This window comes from Dreissena polymorpha, chromosome 8 (genome assembly GCF_020536995.1).
Source record: "Dreissena polymorpha isolate Duluth1 chromosome 8, UMN_Dpol_1.0, whole genome shotgun sequence".
Taxonomy (NCBI): domain Eukaryota; kingdom Metazoa; phylum Mollusca; class Bivalvia; order Myida; family Dreissenidae; genus Dreissena; species Dreissena polymorpha.
The window spans coordinates 71,337,693-71,357,245 of record NC_068362.1 but is presented as its reverse complement, the minus strand read 5'-3'; the positions used below and the strand labels follow the sequence as shown (position 1 = coordinate 71,357,245).

Here is a 19,553-nt window from a genome sequence, read left to right as displayed (position 1 = left end):
TGACAATCGATAAGAATGATATAGATTTGAATTGTATAATATATATCTATTACCTATGTCCCTATCATCAAGTTTGTAAATAATGCGATGTAAAAAGATACGTGTACATGTATTTCTAAACAGAATGTCCAATCATCACCGGGAATCAACGCCAATCAATTTTTGGTCCCCAATATTCATCAAGTTAACCATTGTAATACAACGATTATTTGTCGTTACCGGTATATTATTAAAATCGGTTTGGAATTTCATAAAGTGAAAACATTCAACCTAAAATAGTGGCAACATTGTTGTACAGAATATTGATTCGGCTATTTTAGTTGAGTGCTGTGTTTATAGAGATGCATAGGATGGATGATAGATAGATCATTTAGATAGATAGTTCCATTCACTGATCATAAATAAGTTCACAAAGACATTTCGCTCACAGGTCAAGAAATAATTGTACCCTTGAACTTTTAAAACATTACCATAAATCATGCATTATAACAAAAAAAAAACACACTAGCAAAGACATGTTTAGTGCATTCTAGCAAGTAGTTTCATTCATACACGGAGCGTATATTGATAGGAGTTGAATCGAGTATTTAACCCTTACAGTAGTAAATTCAATTCTATGCAAAACCTAATCATCCGATTTTATTGGTGTATACGTTATCTTGTTGCTTATTAATTCCTCTTTCAACAAAATTATAACTTTTAGTATATTTCCGTTGTTATTTATGGATTTATAGCGCGTTAATCACAAAATATAAACAATTTAAGTTTTGCCCCCCGCGCTTTTAACCGTGTCGTAACTTAGTCACGTGACCGATAGCTATCGATAATTTGTTAAAATCGGCCGAGAAAAGAAAGTATAATTTAAACAAGATATGTGTTTGTCAGAAACACTATGTCCCCTTTTGCGCCGCTTTGAAGCTATATATTTGACCTTGAAGGATGACCTTGACCTTTCAACACTCAAAATGTGCAGCTCCATGAGATACACATGCATGCCAAATATCAAGTTGATATCTTGAATATTGCAAAAGTTATTGCAAATGTTTAAGTAGGGGCAAACAAACAAACAAACACACAAACCAACAGACAGGGCAAAAACAATATGTCCCCCACTATAGTGGTGGGGGACATAAAAAAAGACGTGAGTGGGTATATCAAAATGTATAACCTCGGCGCTTCAATGTTCGCTATTTATAAAAGATCGATAGTTAAGGTCACGTGACTCAGTTTCGACAAAATATTTCTCATCTAGAGTCCGTGATTTATATAATAAACAAACTGGGCCGATATAAACATAAATTGTTAGGATTTAACGTTATGTATATCCCTTTTACTGAGCTTACAATTAACAAGAGGGCCATGATGGCCCTGTATCGCTCCACTGTTTTTTATGTGAAACAAACGTGCAATGCGCATGGGTTGAAATGTACTCAAGCATGTGACTTTCTCTTTCTATCCCTCGTCCCACTGGGCGCTTAAAGTTGGAAGGGTGAGTATTTTTATGTATGGAAAAAGTTACTACCGTGTTAACTGAACGGACTAAAAAGCCCGGGAATTGTTGCACAGGTCCTTTGCTTATAACGTAGGTACATTTATCTCTCCAAAAGATATTGTCGTTCTTTCTATTTCACATATTTTTAGATGCTGAAGATCAAATCTACGCATTTGATTTGAAACAGATTCACAAGACCCATATGAATAAAAATGCCTTAACCCTTTACCAAACGACACATTTTGGACTTTCCCAATTTGAAAGAGGTTGCAGACGACAATTAAATTGTAATAGAATCTGAAGGAAATGATCAGGTAGGGTAGAAATAATTGTGATAAAAGGAGAGATTGCTCATCTTGAGCAATTACTCCTTTTATCACAATTATTTATAAAGTCGTCAGCTACAAACCTGTAAAATCCTGTTAGAGTTTGGTAAAGGGTTTATAATCTCTGGTTCCTTCTTAAGAGCCTTTCACACATTTATAACAAATACAATAGTAGCATCTTTCTTTGTAAAGAATCATCTCAAAATATAACAAGGGCTGTTTGTAAAACATGCATGCTCCCCATAGGAGCTGTCAGTTGTAGTGGCAGCCATTGTGTGAATACATTTTTTGGCACTAAAAATCAATAGGGGTCATATGCGAGTCATGATAAATGTACCTATGAAGTTTCATGATCCTAGGCGTATTAGCTTTCTTGAGTTATCATCCGGAAACCATTTTACTGTGTAAAGTCACCGTGACCTTGACCTTTGACCTAGTGACCTAGTGACCTGAACGTCAATATGGGTCATCTGCGAGTCATGATCAATGTACCAATTAAGTTTCATGATCCCAGGCGTAAGCCTTCTTGAGTTATCATCCGGAAACCATTTTTCTAAGTTGAGTCAACATGACCTTGACCTTTGACCTAGTGACCTGAAAATCAATAGGGGTCATCTGCCAGTCATTATCAATGTACCTATGAAGTTTCATGATCCTAGGCATAAGCGTTCTTGAGTTATCATCCAGAAACCATTTAACTATTTCAGGTCACCATGACCTTGACCTTTGACCTAGTGACCTAAAAATTAAATAGGGGTCATCTGCGAGTCATGATCAATGTACCTATGAAGTTTCATTACCTAGGCATAAGTGTTCTTGAGTTATCATCCGGAAACCATTTAACTATTTCGGGTCACCAAACCTTGACCTTTGACCTAAAAATCAATAGGGTTCATCTGCGAGTCATGATCAATGTACCTATGAAGTTTCATGATCCTAGGCATAAGCGTTCTTGAGTTATCATCCGGAAACCATTTTACCATTTCGGGTCACCATGACCTTGACCTTTGACCTAGTGACCTGAAAATCATTAGGGGGTCATCTGCGAGTCATGAACAAATTTGGTACAGGACTATTAGATATCACTACATACATAATTTAGTAGCCCTAGGCTCTATAATTATAAACAAGAAGATTTTTAAAGTTTGCTCAAAATAGGCCTTATTTAAGCATATATTCATTTTTTTGACCCCCGGGGCAGAGTCAAATTTGTCCCCAGGGGCATAAATTTAACAAAATACGTAGAGGCCTATTAGATGTCACTACATACCAAATTTGGTAGAAATAGGCCAAATAGTTATGGACAAGAAGATTTTTAAAGTTTGCACAAAATGGGCCCAATATAAGCATATGTTCAATTTTGTGACCCCTGGAGAACGGTCAAATTTGATCCCAGGGGCTTAATTTGAACAAACTTGGTAGAGGACTATTAGATGTCATTACATACCAAATTTGGTAGCCCTATGCCATACAGTTATGGACAAGTAGATTTTTAAAGTTTGCACAAAACAGGCCTTATATAGGCAAATTTTCATTTTTTTGACCCCCCCGGAGCAGAATCAAATTTGACCCCAGGGGCATAATTTGAAAAAACTTGGTCGAGAACTATAAGATGTCACTACATACTAAATTTGGTAGCCCTAGGCCCAATGCTTATGGATGAGAAGATTTTTAAAGTTTTCACAAAATAGGCCTTATAAAAGCAAATTTTCATTTTTTTGACTCCCCAGGGCAGGGTCAAATTTGACCCCAGGGGCATAATTTGAAGAAACTTGGTAGAGGACTATAAGATGTCACTTCAAACCAAATGTGGTAGCCCTAGGCCCAAAGGTTATGGACAAGAAGAGTTCTAAAGTTTTCACAAAATAGGCCTTTTATAAGCAAATTTTCATTTTTTTGATCCCCCGGGGCAGGGTCAAATTTGACCCCAGGGGCATAATTTGAAGAAACTTGGTAGGGGACTATAAGATGTCACAACATATCAAATTTGGTAGCCCTAGGCCCAATGGTTATGGACAAGTAGATTTTTAAAGTTTTCACAAAATAGGCCTTATATAAGCAAATTTGCAATTTTTGACCCACCGGGGCAGGGTCAAATTCGACCCCAGGGGCATAATTTGAAGAAACTTGGTAGAGGACTATAAGATGTCACTACATACCAAATTTGGTAGCACTAGGCTAAATGGTTATGGACAAGAAGGTTTTTAAAGTTTTTACAAAATAGGCCTTATATAAGCAAATTCTAAATTTTTGACCCCCCAGGGCAGGGTCAAATTTGACCCCAGGAGCATAATTTGAACAAATTTGGAAGAGGTTCACCCCAGGAACATTTCTGAGAAATTTCATCAGAATTTGACCAGTAGTTCAGGAGGAGAAGATGTTTAAAGAAAAAGTTAACGCACAGACACAGGACCATGAAATAAGCCCCGCTGGCCTCTGGCCAGTGGAGCTTAAAAAAACAAACCTAAGTAAAACACTTGAAGACACTATGAATAAATCATGTCTTGATCAACAATTCCAGTTCTCTTTCGATGCTGCGCACGACCCGGTGGTTCATGAACACGAGGGTTCCGTCCGGAAGAAACCGGCTCAATATCAGGCACATTCTCTCCCCTTTTAGTGACGCCTCCGCGGGTTGGTTCAATAACCTGAGATAGTCCTGTGTGCAGCGTATCAAGATCTTAAGGACGTGCTCCGCGATTGTTCTATTTTCGTTCTTGTGGCAGACCAGAGTAAAACACGTGTTTCCGGTCCCCAACCAGACGACAATCTTCTCTTCCGAGTACAGGGCCTCGGCCGGTAGTCGCAGGAAACCGAGTTCGAACTGCGGAAGTTGGTCCTCCTGACTAAGCGACTGGACTTCCTCCTCGACCGATCTGTTAGTTACGCTGCGCCGGAACTGAAACTCGGAGTGCACCTACAAATAGTATGTGACGTCAGAAGTTTTACTAAAAAAAAAGTTTCGGGATAAAGAATAAAGAAGGGATCATTCTGGACATAATAGATGTATCAAAAATGCTTAATCAAATATATCATAAATACGGAAGATGTTTCTCATATTAACATGAACTTGGATTTGAAAGATTTTTTAAATACCAGTACTTGTCAACTAGCTGGTGCGCCTAGTGATTTAAAATAATATCCACAACCCCGAATTTCGATAAGCCTATGTTGCTGCAGATACACCAAACTCAAAACAAAAATGGTACACGCAGTTAGAAGATAGATGCATAATTTTATTTTTACTGCGATGTTGCGGATAAAATTTACATAAAAAGTATGTACATGTGTTAAGAGATTCCTGACAATAATACGAGAGTTTCAACAAATCCTTGTTTTACTAAGAAGAATTAATCATGAACAACGCCTTTGTAAAATGCAAAATGTTCAAACATATTGTCGTCTTTTTTCATCCACTTCCGGGGTATTTGTTTTATAATAATCTGAAAAATCATTCAAATGATTATTATTCCGTACATATGTGTTTTTCTATAACTAAAACCAATTTTTATGGAAATGGTGTGTTAATTTATGAATTAAGGCGTTTCTTATAAAAAAAAATGAGTGGATAAAGTCTAAACTGAAAATTGATAAATATCAAATTGCGCGAAAAAATGATTTGTAATGCCCCGGATCAGGAGTATGTTTTGCGTTTGTTACAAAACTATGTGCAACAGTTTGTTTTAACATATTGAACTTGCTTTGTTACACCGTGTCCTACAATTTCTATAATAAATTATTATGGGTCAATTGTCAACTCTATTTATTTATTTATTTCTTGTTGTTTTTTTTTGGAAATATTCCGCTTTTTGATAAGTAATTTCATTCACTTTTTGCAATTGTTCTTACAGTATGCTCAAATGCATGGTATATTCCATTATATTTGCAGAATAAGGTGGCCTTTAACGGTAAAGTCTTCAAATTGTATTTACGTTAACGCTTTTGGATGTTTACTTAGGACTTGTAGAAATAACATCTTGTGTATTTTTGTCATATGAATTCAGTTGAATTAATCTGAAGTGGCATTTAACAGGTACTCTAAATTTCAATATTTCATTTTTATGGTTTTCATTACTATGGTTCATTATTTCAGAATTGGTTTGGTTCCGGCCCGGCTGAGCCGTGTATTATCCTATAAATAGCGTGGGATTGAAAGGACTTGTTCACAAACTTTGGCGAAATGTCACATTTTTAAAGTTTCAAAAAAGAATGTATTCATAAAATTTAAACAAGCGAAATAAACTCATGACACAAAACACGTCATCAATATAGATACGTTTCGTAATAGCGGTAATCATTTATCGAAATCGGTAAAATATAAAGCGTTGTGTAATGCTTATCTTAGGTAACTTAGAAAATAAGTAAACCTGTATCAAATAACATATCGTTTGAAAGACGTGGTAAATATCAAATGTCTAGTGGTAGCGCTTTAGTTTTACGATCTAAGTTTTCGGGCTCCAAGCCTGGGGTAGGCAATATTCGTACGCCTAGAAGGGAGGCATAACATATCAGTACTATCCGCCCTCTTTTGGTTCATGTTCTCTAGACTAACCAAACAATTTTTCATCAGAAAATGTTTGAAAAAATTGGAGGCGAAGTTAAGTAACCAGCCTAGCCCCAAAATTCACTTAAGAGTTATGACCATTGCATTTCTAATTTAACCCTCTTTGGTTCATGCATTCTATACTAACAACTAAACAAGTTTTCATTGGATGGTCATCAAACTGTCAGAAAATGTTTGTTTGCACAAAATGGATGCCAAGTTAAAAAACCAACCTTCCCTTAAAATTCACTATGGAGTTGTTAACCTAGCATTTCTGAAACTATGGCTTGTTAAGGTTGTTCGCTCGCAAATGTGAACCATCATAATAAAAAATGTCCTGTGCAAAACCCGTCTCCCTACATCAATGGTCAGGGTCACACTTAGCGGTCAAGCTTTAAATTTGGCCATAAAACGGCATGGCAATATCTGTATCAACCATAACTTGTCCATAAATTAATGAGTTCAAACTAGCGTGGCTTACTGTAAATGCAAACCAAAATACGACGACTGATCCAGTGTAACTCTTGTCTCCGTGCCTCAATAGTACGGAATCCAGATAGTGCCATCTATAATCTCGCCCTTCCTTCATCAAGGGCGACACACGACACACAGAGCGATAAATGATATTTTGCGCGACAGTCGTGGCGACGCACTATATTTCGCGCGACAGTCGCGTCAACATGTGATATTCTGCACGATACACGAAGTGACGCGCTAGAATGTACCACGAAATATCGCCCTTGTGAAGGTAGCCCAAAGGCGATATATTGTGTTAAATATATCATTCGTCGCCGCAACTGTTGCGCAAAATATCGTGCGTCGCCGCGACTGTCGCGCAAAATATCGTGCGTCGCCGCGACTGTCGCGCAAAATATCCTGTATCGCTTTGTGTGTGATGTGTTGCCCTTGATGAAAGAAGGGCGATATTATAGATGGCACTATCCGGATTCCGTACAATAGCCAATGTAACACTTTATATTCGACGGTCAAATTTTGCCATAAAGCAGATTGCTAACACACATCGATTTAACTGTGTACATGATACATGCATAACATATAGTTTTATGCAACTGAGAAATAACCGAGTAAAATGGCATTGTACAAAAACACATCCAGTAATTTAGTTCTGGCTACCATAACTTTAAATGTCGCATTTTATGATTTTTGACAGGCGCGACTTTATGGTCGTACAGGTATGTCAATACTATATAAACTGTACGCTGAAGTTTCTTTAGCTACCAGTAATTCTAGTAAAACAATATTTATCTATATTATATATATAATATACCATTTATCTAAACCTATTTTAAATTTTATAAAATTTAAGACACTTAAATTAATTATTTGAATTTTACCCATTCGTTCTTTTACACGGATTTCTTAAAACCTTTTACATTCATGGTATTTTGTACACTCAAGAGCACAATAAAATAGATATTAATTAATAAAAATGAAACTGAAAGTAGAAATTGAGCTTTCAGTATCGACTCGAACCTGTGAAGCGATGTAGTCGATGTTCCCTCTTTCTGGTCGCGCACTGTCCGTTCCCTCATTGTCCTCGCTCGTGCAGCCAGATCTTCCGTATATCTTGTAGAACAGAACCTTACAAGATCCGGGAAATAAGGTGTGCAAGATGAAGGCGTGAACCATCCCGGATATCTGCGTCGGGAACCATTTGCATCGACACTGTTTAGGAACAGGGTTACAAACCACTATTATATGCCTGATATTTTGATAATCTCAAGTCGATCTACCTTCAGTAACTGCGTTGCAAACAATCATACGTTTTGAATTTAAATAATCTTAACAGAAAATTACACAAACAATGTATAACAATTTTAATGAGATTAATGTCACATGGATTTTTCTTAATGAATAATTCTTCAAAATAGATTACAGAACTTGATAATAACAGAATAACGTTTTTTAAGCAGTCTTTACTTCGATTATCCAAATACTGAGCTAGCAGTCCTTTTAGTGAGAGAAACTGGGAATACTAATTTGACTCTGTCCGGACAAATGTTTTCATGTTCTTGTTTCTCAATATAAATAACGAAATAGCGGTTACTTTTTAGGGAGATTCTTGTATATATATCTAACCAAGATTCCAGTACAAAACTTATGTATTTATAATAAAATGTCATTCTTTAAATATGTGTCGGTGGCAGGATACTGTTGGCGATCTTAAGATCTATAGATACATATTAATGTTTATAATACATTACCTGCTAGGTATGATCATACATAATAATGATTTAATTAAAAATGACTCATACACTGTTTTAGTTACAAGTGACCTATATGCTGCTCTAGTCACAAGCGATCCTTGAGCTTTTCTAGTTTCAAGTGACATACCGGTACATGCTGTTTCAATTACAAAGGACCTTTACACTGTCCTAGTTACAAGTGACCTATACACATTTATTGTTTCAATGTACCAATTTGAAGTTCAAATTAGAAGTGACCTATACACTGTTCCATCTACATGTGACCTTTACACTGATCTAGCGACAAGTGACATACATGCTGCTATATTTACAAGTGACCTATATGTTGTTATGAGTACAGCGTATAGGTCACTTGTGAATATAGCTTCTAGTTACAAGTGACCTATGTGCTTTACCAGTGAATTATACACCATTTTAGTCATAAGAGACCTATGTGCTTTTCTAATTACAAGTGACCTGTCCACTGTTCTTGTCATACGTGACCTATATGCTGTTTAAGTTGCAAGTGATCTTACACTGTTCTAGTTACAAGTGACCTGTTGCTGTTCTATTTACAAGTGACCTATAAGCTGTTCTAGTTTTAAGTGACCTGTTCTATGTTCTAAATACGTAGTTCTAGTTACAAGTAATATGTCCTCTGTTCTTGTCATCCGTGACCTATATGCTGTTTTAGTTCCGTGTGATCTTACACTGTTCTAGTTACAAGTGACCTATATGCTGTTCTAGTTCCAAAAGGTCTTACACTGTTCTATTTACAAGTGACCTATATGCTGTTCTAGTTCCAAGTGGTCTTACTCTGTTCTATTTACAAGTGAGCTATATGCTGTTCTAGTTCCAAGTGGTCTTACACCGTTCTAGTTACAAGTGACCTGTTGTTGTTCTATTTACAAGTGACCTATATGCTGTTAAATTTACAAGTGACCTATAATTTAATTCATCTAACTTATCTTTCTGGATACCAAATGTCAGAGTTGCATTAACCCTTTTTACACCGTTTTTGCCATATTTCATTTCCGTTTTTTAATCCGAACAAAATAAACGAAACTCGTTTAAAAATGAGATCTAGGCATTCGAGCTCCTAGCGTTGATTAAAAGTTGTGTAGATACCGTTAATAAGATAATATATCACATGCCACCTTCAAATAACACGTATGATGTCAATTAAGTGCATTACTATCAGAGTAATAAAACACAGCATGAATTAGGCTTCAGGCTGGGTTTTATTTCTCTTTAAGTAATGCAGATGAACATCGCTTCTGACCTAGTAACTGATAAAACTATTTTAAAAAAGTGAAATATTATGTGATAATCAGATCGATAACATAAACTATTTAAATCTGCTAGTATATCCGATAAAAATATATTATAATTGTCTTTGACAGTGTTGACGTTCAGTTGTTCGTTGTGACGACCGCATGTATTTATATACATCTCTTACACTTCTCAAGATCTGTTTTCGGCTTTGGAAACAATATAAATTAAATGTCACCAACTAATCTTTCAGGATATCGATTTTCCGAGTTACATAATCCCCATTGACACCGTCTAACCATTTTTAATCGTTTTTTTTAAGAGGAAAAAGAAACGATGCCCTGTTTTGGTATTTCTAACTATACAAGAATGCTGAATTATTTTCCGAATGTTAAAATATTAATTGATTGCCTTCCACCTCACGTTTAAAATGTTTACTTAACATATACAAAAAATCAAGACAACGCCGAATTAGCTTTTTAGCCGGATTTTTTTCGAAAAAATCTCGGCTTATAGATTGATGTTGTCGGGCGGGCGGGGGGGCGGGCGGGCGGGCGGGGTGGCGGCGTGCTCGAAAATGTTCTTATTTCATGGTATAACTTTGGTATGCTTGGACCTAGAGTCTTCAAACTTGACATGAAGGTTGGCCAGGATTAACAGATGACCACTGGTCATTTCAAGGTCATTCATTTGAAGGTCAAGGTCACTGTGACCTTCAATATAAAAAATGTTAAAGTTCTTATAACTTTGGTATGCTTGGACCTAGAGTCTTGAAACTTGACATGAAGGTTGGCCATAACTAGTAAGTAACCACTGGACATTTCAAGGTCATTCATTTGAAGGTCAAGGTCACTGTGACCTTGAATGTAAAAATGTTAAAGTTGTTATTACTTTGGTATGCTTGGACCTAGAGTCTTGAAACTTGACATGAAGGTTGGCCAGAACTAGTAAGTAACCACTGGACATTTCAAGGTCATTCATTTGAAGGTCAAGGTCACTGTGACCTTGAATGTAAAAATGTTAAAGTTCTTATTTCATATTATAACTTTGGTATGCTTGTACCTAGAGTCTTCAAACTTGAAATAAAGATTGGCCAGTACTAGAAGATGACCACTGGTCATTTCAATGTCATTCATTTGAAGGTCAAGGTCACTGTGACCTTAAATGTTAAAATGTTAAAATTGTTATAACTTTGGTATGCTTGGACATAGAGTCTTCAAACTTGACATGAAGGTTTGCAAGCACACTTAGATGACCACTGGTCATTTCAAGGTCATTCATTCTAAGGTCAAGGTCACTGTGACCTTGAATGTAAAAATGTTAAAGTTCTTATAACTTTGGTAGGTAAAAATGTTAAAGTTCTTATTCCATGTTATAACTTTGGTATGCTTGTACCTAGAGTCTTCAAACTTGACATAAAGGTTGGCCAGTACTAGAAGATCACCACTGCTCATTTCAATGTCATTCATTTGAAGGTCAAGGTCACTGTGACCTTCAATGTTAAAATGTTAAAATTGTTATAACTTTGGTATGCTTGGACCTAGAATCTCAAACTTGACGTTAAGGTTTGCAAGCACACTTAGATGACCACTGGTCATTTCAAGGTCATTCATTTCAATGTCATTCATTTGAAGGTCAAGGTCACTGTGAACTTAAATGTTAAAATGTTAAAATTGTTGTAACTTTGGTATGCTTGGACCTAGAATCTCAAACTTGACGTAAAGGTTTGCAAGCACACTTAGATGACCACTGGTCATTTCAAGGTCATTCATTTGAAGGTCGAGGTCACTGTGACCTTGGATGTAAATATGTTAAAGTTGTTAATACTTTGGTATGCTTAGACCTAGAGTCTTCAAACTTGATATGAAGGTTGGCCAGAACTAGTAGATGACCACTGGTCATTTTAAGGTCAAGGTCACCGTGACCTTGAATGTAAAAATGTTAAAATTCTTATTTCATGGTATAACTTTCTTATGCTTGGACTTACAGTCTTCAAACTGGACATGAAGGTTGGCCAGCACTAGTAGATGACAATTGGTCATTTTAAGGTCATTGAAGGTCAAGGTCACTGCATTCAAAACATAACACAAGGTTTGCTCATGCCTTGAAAAGTACTTACATTTCATTTTGACCTTTGAACAATATTTCAGTAATTTAAGTATTGCATTGACAAAAACACGAAAGGTACTTTCCTGTCATTTAAATAAAAAATCCGGCTTCAATGCGGTCATCTCCGACCGCGGAACTCTTGTTAAATTTTTTATTTTAAGCTCATACGCAACCATAAACAAACATGATTGTATTCCTTAAAAACTTTTCTCCTTAGAAATATATAAATGATGTTCTTTTCACAGAAAAGGTTGCTCGGTTTCGGTAACACGAGTTTTGTTCATCTACCCCATGAAGCGGACGTCAGAGCAGACGTCACCGTCACCCAATCACGTGATCTACCGTTACCAGGGTGACAATCACGTGTGCAAGACGGAAGGTAGCAATATACACATTACACTTTACATACAGAATCATAGAACGCATGTCTAGTGTGGGAAACATTTTGGCCTTATGAAATTAATTGAGTTAATTTATATGTATAAAACTGTGTTGTTGTTTTTTCAAACATAGAGCTACTTTTTCAATTTCTGATTACAATTAAAATGAACAAATTAAAAATATGCATTTAAATATCGTCAAAATGTAAAACTTTGGTGTGCTTTTGTATTAAGTGGTGACTTAAAGGGACTGTAAACCACAAATGACGAAAAAAGAAAAGTTCTAAAATACCGTATTTTTTACAATTATAAGTTTATATTGATTAAAATATCACGACTGATACATTGCATACTTAAAAAAAGTTCATATTTTCATAATATTCGGTAATAAAATTTCGCGATGTGAAATAGAAAGTACAGCGCGAAAAAAGGTGACATAACGCTATACACACTATAAATAACGCAAGTAGATTGATCATTGTAAATATAAAATATATACAATTCACTACGCATGCACAATTTGCATTCCTGGGTTTACCACGTGACGATGATGATCAATCTACTTGCGTTATTTATAGTTAACTGGTAGTTACCTGGTAGACATACCCAGTAAAAAAATAAATAAATAAATAAAGTAAATAAAAAAAAACGTTTTTCAAGTAATGTTATATACCAATCGTGATATTTTAATCAATATAAACTTTAAGAACTTTTTCGTGGTTTACAGTCCCTTTAAGAATACTGTAAATTAGCATGTTATTCAAAGTGCTTCTATATATTCCTTTCGTTTCAAGCGTTTGTGAACGTACACTTTGAAAAATACATTATTACAAGTATTCCTTTTTCTTTATGAATTGGATAACGTTTGGTTGACTTTTTGTTTTAATTGACAAAAACAATAGACAACAAGAAAAGGTAATGTTTTTATATAAAATATTCAGAGAAAAGTGGTTTTCAATATATCTTTTTAGATCCTTAGCTGTCGAGAAAAGAACCTCTGCTTTCGCTTTGACATTTATGCTGAATGCTAAGTGAAGTTAAGCGATTACAGTTCGCTAATTAATATTATAAATGTTTTGTTGTTAAAAAGATCAAATCCTTTAAGAGTGTTTTATTCATGAAATAAAGAGAACCTTATGCCACAAGAAGCTCTGCTTTGTTGTTGTTTGCCTTTTACAGACGACATTACCAACATACTCTTCCCTACATCACAAGTCCAACAGAGGCGCATAATCCAGGACACGAAAACCAGGTGAGGCCGATGGACGTTTTCACCATGTTCAATCTTGTATTTGTATTATTTTTTTACCAAGTCAAACGCTATGACACACGTAAAAAAATATCTACAACACTACAGCCATTGTGAAACACATAACATACTCGTGAACACTTGATGCCGGTTCGTTCAAAAATGTGGATTACATTTAACATTACACAATGCATGGTTGGCAGTCACCTGAATTAACCCCAGCGTTCGTAGGTCTTACGGCGACAAAAAATGTTGCTTAAAAACAAATAGAGGACTGAATGTGAAACTTAAGCTTATTTTTAACAGTTCTATGCAAATAAAATGGATCGAAATGATTCTTTACATATAAACAAAGCAAACCTACAGTTGCGTCAGCAGGGGCGAGTCCATGTTTTCATACTCACTCCTCTGAAACCTGGCAAGTGACTTATTGCTAAGCAGCCGGACACGAAACGAAAAATATGACACATTATAACACCATGTATTAAAGGGATCTTTTCACGCTTTGGTAAATTGACAAAATTGAAAAAAGTTGTCTCAGATTCGTACTTTTTCGTTTTAGCTATGATATTTGTGAGGAAACAGTAATACAGAACATTAACCATGCTCTAATATAGCCATTATATGCATCTTTTGACGATTTTAAAACCTAAAAATTATAAAGCGTTGCAACGCGAAACGATTGAATAATTTGGAGAGTTCTGTTTTTGTCGTTAAATTTTGTGAAACTACGAAGATTACTTATATAAGGTATAAAATACGTCAAGAATGTGTAGTCGGCGGAATAGCTCAGTAGGCTAGAGCGTTTTTACTTCAGGACTCTGGCAGGACTCCAGGGGTCACTGGTTCAAAACCTGCTCCGGGCAATGTTCTTTTCCTTTTTTTAATTTTTTTCTTGATTTTTTACTGGAGCTTTTACGATTCAATGTTTACATTTATCAATATAAAGCATTTAATGAATAAGTTAAAAAAATGCCAAAATCTGTGAAAAGGCCCCTTTAATAAACATATAATAAAAAGGGGCATTTATGAGGAATATGCATAGTAAAGCTATACTAAATTATTGCTAAAACTACCGTTAACGTAACTCAAATGTTCTTGCTAGTAGTATGTCCTCTTGTGTCGTGGTTATCTCTATGCCTAATATGTACTTAAAATTTCTAACTACAACCGTCACTAAACTACCAACTTAATTACCACTTTATTAACAAAAAGATTACTCATAACAATATAGTTTAACTATTTTCACATTGGTTCTAGAATTTTATAATTTATTGTCGCGATGTTGCTTTGCCGACAAGCAAGTTATATGGTATACTCTGTAAAACTGTTCGTTTGTTTACAAAATTTGTTGGGAAAAACATACAATAATAAAATATAAAAACATAAACCACAAACAAACCAGGTCACCGCTTTGGAACGGTCAGTGTAAAGGATCTGGGTTTAAACCCGTTTAATGTACCAGACACGTCCGTTTGACCGTTTAGTCCTTATTTATATTTTGATATACAAATTGTGTCTTTTACAATGAGTTTGTACATTGTCAGTTGTTTGTTGTGACCACGTGCCATTTGTTTGTTGTGATCACGTGTCCAATCACGCTACAGGTACATTAAGGCGGGGATCGTGGTCGTTCCTCTCATGGCGAGATTCCACAACGACAACATTCTCCAGTACGTCTTTACTAGTTTTAAGATCGTAAGTGATTGGATATACTATTTGGTCGCTTTATTCTTGGTGCGATATTAATACATGATCATACACTATCTATAACATTTAGTTTAGTTTACTTTAAACCTCTTCATTTTTGCTCGATCGCATAGAAAGCCTACTGCTCATTGAAACACCTTCGAGTCCGTTTCCTTGGTAGAACAAGTACTTGGTGTTTGTGGGGGAGATACATATAGTTATGTACGCTTTTAAATCGTTAGTTCTTGTATGCAATACAGTTCTATTGTATACGTAAATATTAAACTCGTATCTTTGCAATTTCTACATATAAATCTGTCGCACGATGTACGCACGTTTGCGTTTCCGGTACGAGTTTCGTACGAGTTCGTACAATGTTGGTTCTGCTACTTAGTACGAGACACATTGGCAGTCGTTGATTGCATGTTCATGGTCTGTTTATCATTGGATGTTGATCGTTTCGTCTTGATACACTATTTTTAATTTGTCAAATACTCTTACTGCAAGTACAAATTGTATGCTAATCAAAAGCATAAGTCGCATTTGTTTATTTTTCCATACATATTGATTTTTTTTGTAAATGATCGTATAACTTGTGAGAGCATTTTGTAAATTGCATAAACGAGTCTTTCAACGAAATATCTTTTATAGAGATCTTGGTCATTTAAATGTTTTAGGCTTCAAAGCTATTCACAGACGAGTCCATTGGTACGGTGATCAAACTTGTGATGTCGGAGATCGTTGTGTTCAACTGGTCCAATGTAAGTCACTGTTTTTTTAATCATTTGCTCCTTTGACATAGTTTTTGGACATACATGACCCTGATTTGTGGAGTATATAAAGGTGGTTACAAAGTTTGTGTTAAAAAAAAGATTTTACCAGGTTACTTTGTTTTTAAAACTAGATTCGAGCTTGGATTCGATGTTTTCAGTGTTAACGTTCTGACAAACTTTCATAACGATTGAGCCTTAAATGTTCCCTCTACAAGCCTACAAACTAAAATTGTAATAATTGTTTTTATTGCTGCTACTTCGAACATAATTATAGATACTGTGGTACTACTTCTATGATAAAAATTCATATGCGAGTCTTCTGTTATTTATATATTTTTGTTTGTGTCGATACTACTATTAATATATTCTACTTGTGGCTCTACTGTAATTTACAAGATGTTGTTGCGACGCGATAGTACTGCTAAAATTATTAAGAATGTGTCTGATATGCTATTTAAAGAATGAAGACGTAACATCTATTCACAGAATGTGTTTCCAGGGGTTTGACGTGAGTGACACATTGGACGCTGAGAAGACTAAGAACAGCTTCTGTGAGTGGCAGAGCAAGCACCACGCACTGAACAAAACTGACGTCACCGTCCTTTTAACACGGTACATAAAACGGGTGGTTTTTCAATGTTGGGTATTTTACGTTTTCAGGATATTGCTTATTTCTAACGCAGCGTGTCGGGCTAGCTAGTTCAGTTGGTAGGGCGCAGGACCACAAATCTGAGAATTGATGGCTTGATCCCTGGATCGACCACAGAAATTGAGTGCGGACGTATCACGAAATGATTTTTACCGCCAAATACCTCTACCAGTGATTCAAGTAGGGTAGTTGTCAATAAGCGTCTTGAGTATGAGCTTTTAGAACTGGTACATGTAAACCAGCTAACCCCAAAAAGTGAAAGTAACGACCGCAATGATACAACTGAAATACTGTTGAAAACGGCGAAAACAACAAAGAAACAAACAAGACACTTTATTTAAGATCATTATCAGAAAATGGCAAAAACGCGTTGTTTGTTACGCAGAAATGTAATCAAAGTAAACATAAAACAAACATTTTTGTCTGTAAAGTGCATAAAAGAGAAAACTTATTCAAAAGCATGTCCTTAGTTTTTTTTCTGTTGTGCGGGGTGTACAAATGTGAATTCAAATAAAACGTTTTGTTTAGATCTACACATACATAGAATACCATCAAAAAGTAAATGAACGAGTGAATACCCTTATCTTTATTTCACATTTCAGAAACGATATTGAATATGGCCTTTCTGAAGACCGGAAATCCGCAAACGGTCTGGCGTTCCTCGCTGGAGCGTGCAAGACACGAGAGAAGTGTGCCGTCGTGGAGGATACTGGACCCGCATTTGGTCTCACCCTGGCGCGTGAAATAGGTAAGTGAAGCACAAGTAGTATAGCTAGGTCACGTGATGCAGTCTCCACAAACACATGACGTGTTTTTTTTAATAACGTTATGGAGTATCATTTTTTCTCAACCACCGTGGCATTTTCATGAACAGGCATTATCACAACGTCCGACGCTTACAGGTCCATCTTTAGGTAATAAAACAGCTTATCCGGACTGCAACTTTGTCATCCGTAATGCAATTTAAAAATACTTGCCATATTTCAGCATACGAGTGAATGGAACGTCGCTGGAATGATCTTTTGTTCTAGCTCACAGGTCATTCATTGTCTACCTTACAGGTCAAAGGACTAATATCGCATAATGTTTTTTCGGACTGTAAATGCATAATTTACTATGCCATTTACCACATAGTTCATCGTATCGAGAGGGAGTGTTGCGCGCAAGTCTTGTGTCCAGTTTGAACAGGAACCATGTTTTATTTAATTATATTGTTCACTGAGCTCTGATGATTAGTCCGTTTGAGGGTGTGGTCTTATCCACGAATCCGAACACCAATAACTAGTTTATTTGCGGATAGACAATAAAGTCAAAAATAACTTAAAAGCATACACGAACCAAAATGGTCAACGCTCCGTTCAGAAGCGATACTTTATGTTAAGTTTTCGTTGGGTTAGGAACAAGAGCAGTGTTCCACAATTTCAGCAAACATAAATGATTTATATTTACCCGTAGACTCGGAATGAACCATGACAACACAAGCGATAACCACTGTCCTCCAGCACTCATGTCTTCGTACGGCAATACTGGAGTTGACGCCTTCCTGTGGTCCGAATGCAGTGCCCCGGAACTAGAAATTAACAGGTATCGATACAATACTGGAAGGTATGATGAGCACAGTGATGGGATAAATAATAACTACGTAACCACAGGTAGGCATAATGAAACACAGTATAGGGATTGATCACAAATCTATAAAACACAGGTAGGTATTGCGTGTGAATTCCTCCTGTATTACTGGAACACTCTCACATCTTCCTGCATTACCTGTACACTCTTGGGTGCGTCTCTATATAATCCATGTCCAATATAGTGTTTGACTTCCTTCTGCATTACTGGAACACTCTTAAGCCCCTGGGTATTACTGGAACACGTTGACTTCCTTTGTATGGCAGGTGCAATCTTGGATGCCTTGAAACGCGCCACCGGTGAGTGCAGACGACGACATTACGCACCTGCATGGCTCCCAACTCGTCACGCTGCCTCTACCCGGCATGGTGTTCACAGCGGACGATCAGTGCCGTCTTATGATTGGCGTCCACGCATACTTTTACTACGTAGGTTTATGATTGACATTCTGTCGAGTCTTTATGTAGTTATCTTTATTATTGACATTATGGTGCGACTTGATTGACAAGATTGTTGATAACCGTTCAGGTAGCTAGTACTAAGGAAACTGTTTAACGTAATAGTCTTTTAAAATCACGTTTACAAAATGCGTGATCTCCATGTAGTTCCACTCGAATTATTGTTGAGGAAGATATTTGACTACTGCGAGTACAGTATTTGAGTACAGATATGACAATATTAATGGAACTGTTTTGTTTCTGCTTTTATAACAGAAATATTAAAAACTATATATCCCTAATTGATATAACTATATACAGTGTACTCTTAGCGTGGACCAGCTCCTAATTTTATGTCGTTCTACGTCAATGGTTTTTCAAGGAGTAGTAGATTTTATTTAAAGTTTTACATGTATTGCTGCACAAAAACTCAGAACATATAATCCGAAATCAATAAATGTATAGGCAGCTTCCCGATCAAGGGGCCATGTGCATATCGTTAGTTTTTTCTGGTTCATTGGTATTTCTTAGAGTAATTGCCTGAATTTTTTTCTTCTTTTAAATAACCCGTACATCGACATTGCTATTTATAGGACAACATAGATTAGTTGTAAGGATACATTTTTGCTTCATATTTTGTCTGATGTGAACTTTTTTCATCAAATACAAAAATTATATACAGCACTTTGACTGAACTTACATTATCTGTTACTCAGACCCTGTATGACCCTTGCAACATGATTGCATGCCACAACCACAAGGGCGCCAACTGCTTCTCCCAGCCCCTGATGGATGGAA

At 36.1% G+C, this 19,553-nt stretch overlaps 1 protein-coding gene across 1 annotated transcript; it reads right to left on the bottom strand.

Moving 5' to 3' along the window:
* Positions 1 to 505: 505 nt before the first annotated feature.
* Positions 506 to 8,047, bottom strand: LOC127842271 (AP-5 complex subunit sigma-1-like). The gene is made up of 2 exons (XM_052371702.1): positions 7,856 to 8,047; positions 506 to 4,735 (listed from the first exon to the last, which is right to left on the bottom strand). The coding sequence occupies exons 1-2, from the start codon at positions 8,009 to 8,011 to the stop codon at positions 4,316 to 4,318; spliced, it is 576 nt and encodes a 191-aa protein (XP_052227662.1). The 5' UTR covers positions 8,012 to 8,047; the 3' UTR covers positions 506 to 4,315.
* Between the last annotated feature and the right edge of the window lie 11,506 nt (positions 8,048 to 19,553).

What these genes read in the sequence shown, in the direction of transcription:
- LOC127842271 (XM_052371702.1), bottom strand. Translation starts at nt 8,011, where the DNA reads ATGGTTCACGCCTTCATCTTGCACACCTTATTTCCCGGATCTTGTAAG. An exon ending in TCGACTACATCGCTTCACAG is followed by an intron (nt 4,736 to 7,855) that starts GTTCGAGTCGAT and finishes TACTATTTGTAG; the next exon opens with GTGCACTCCGAGTTTCAGTT.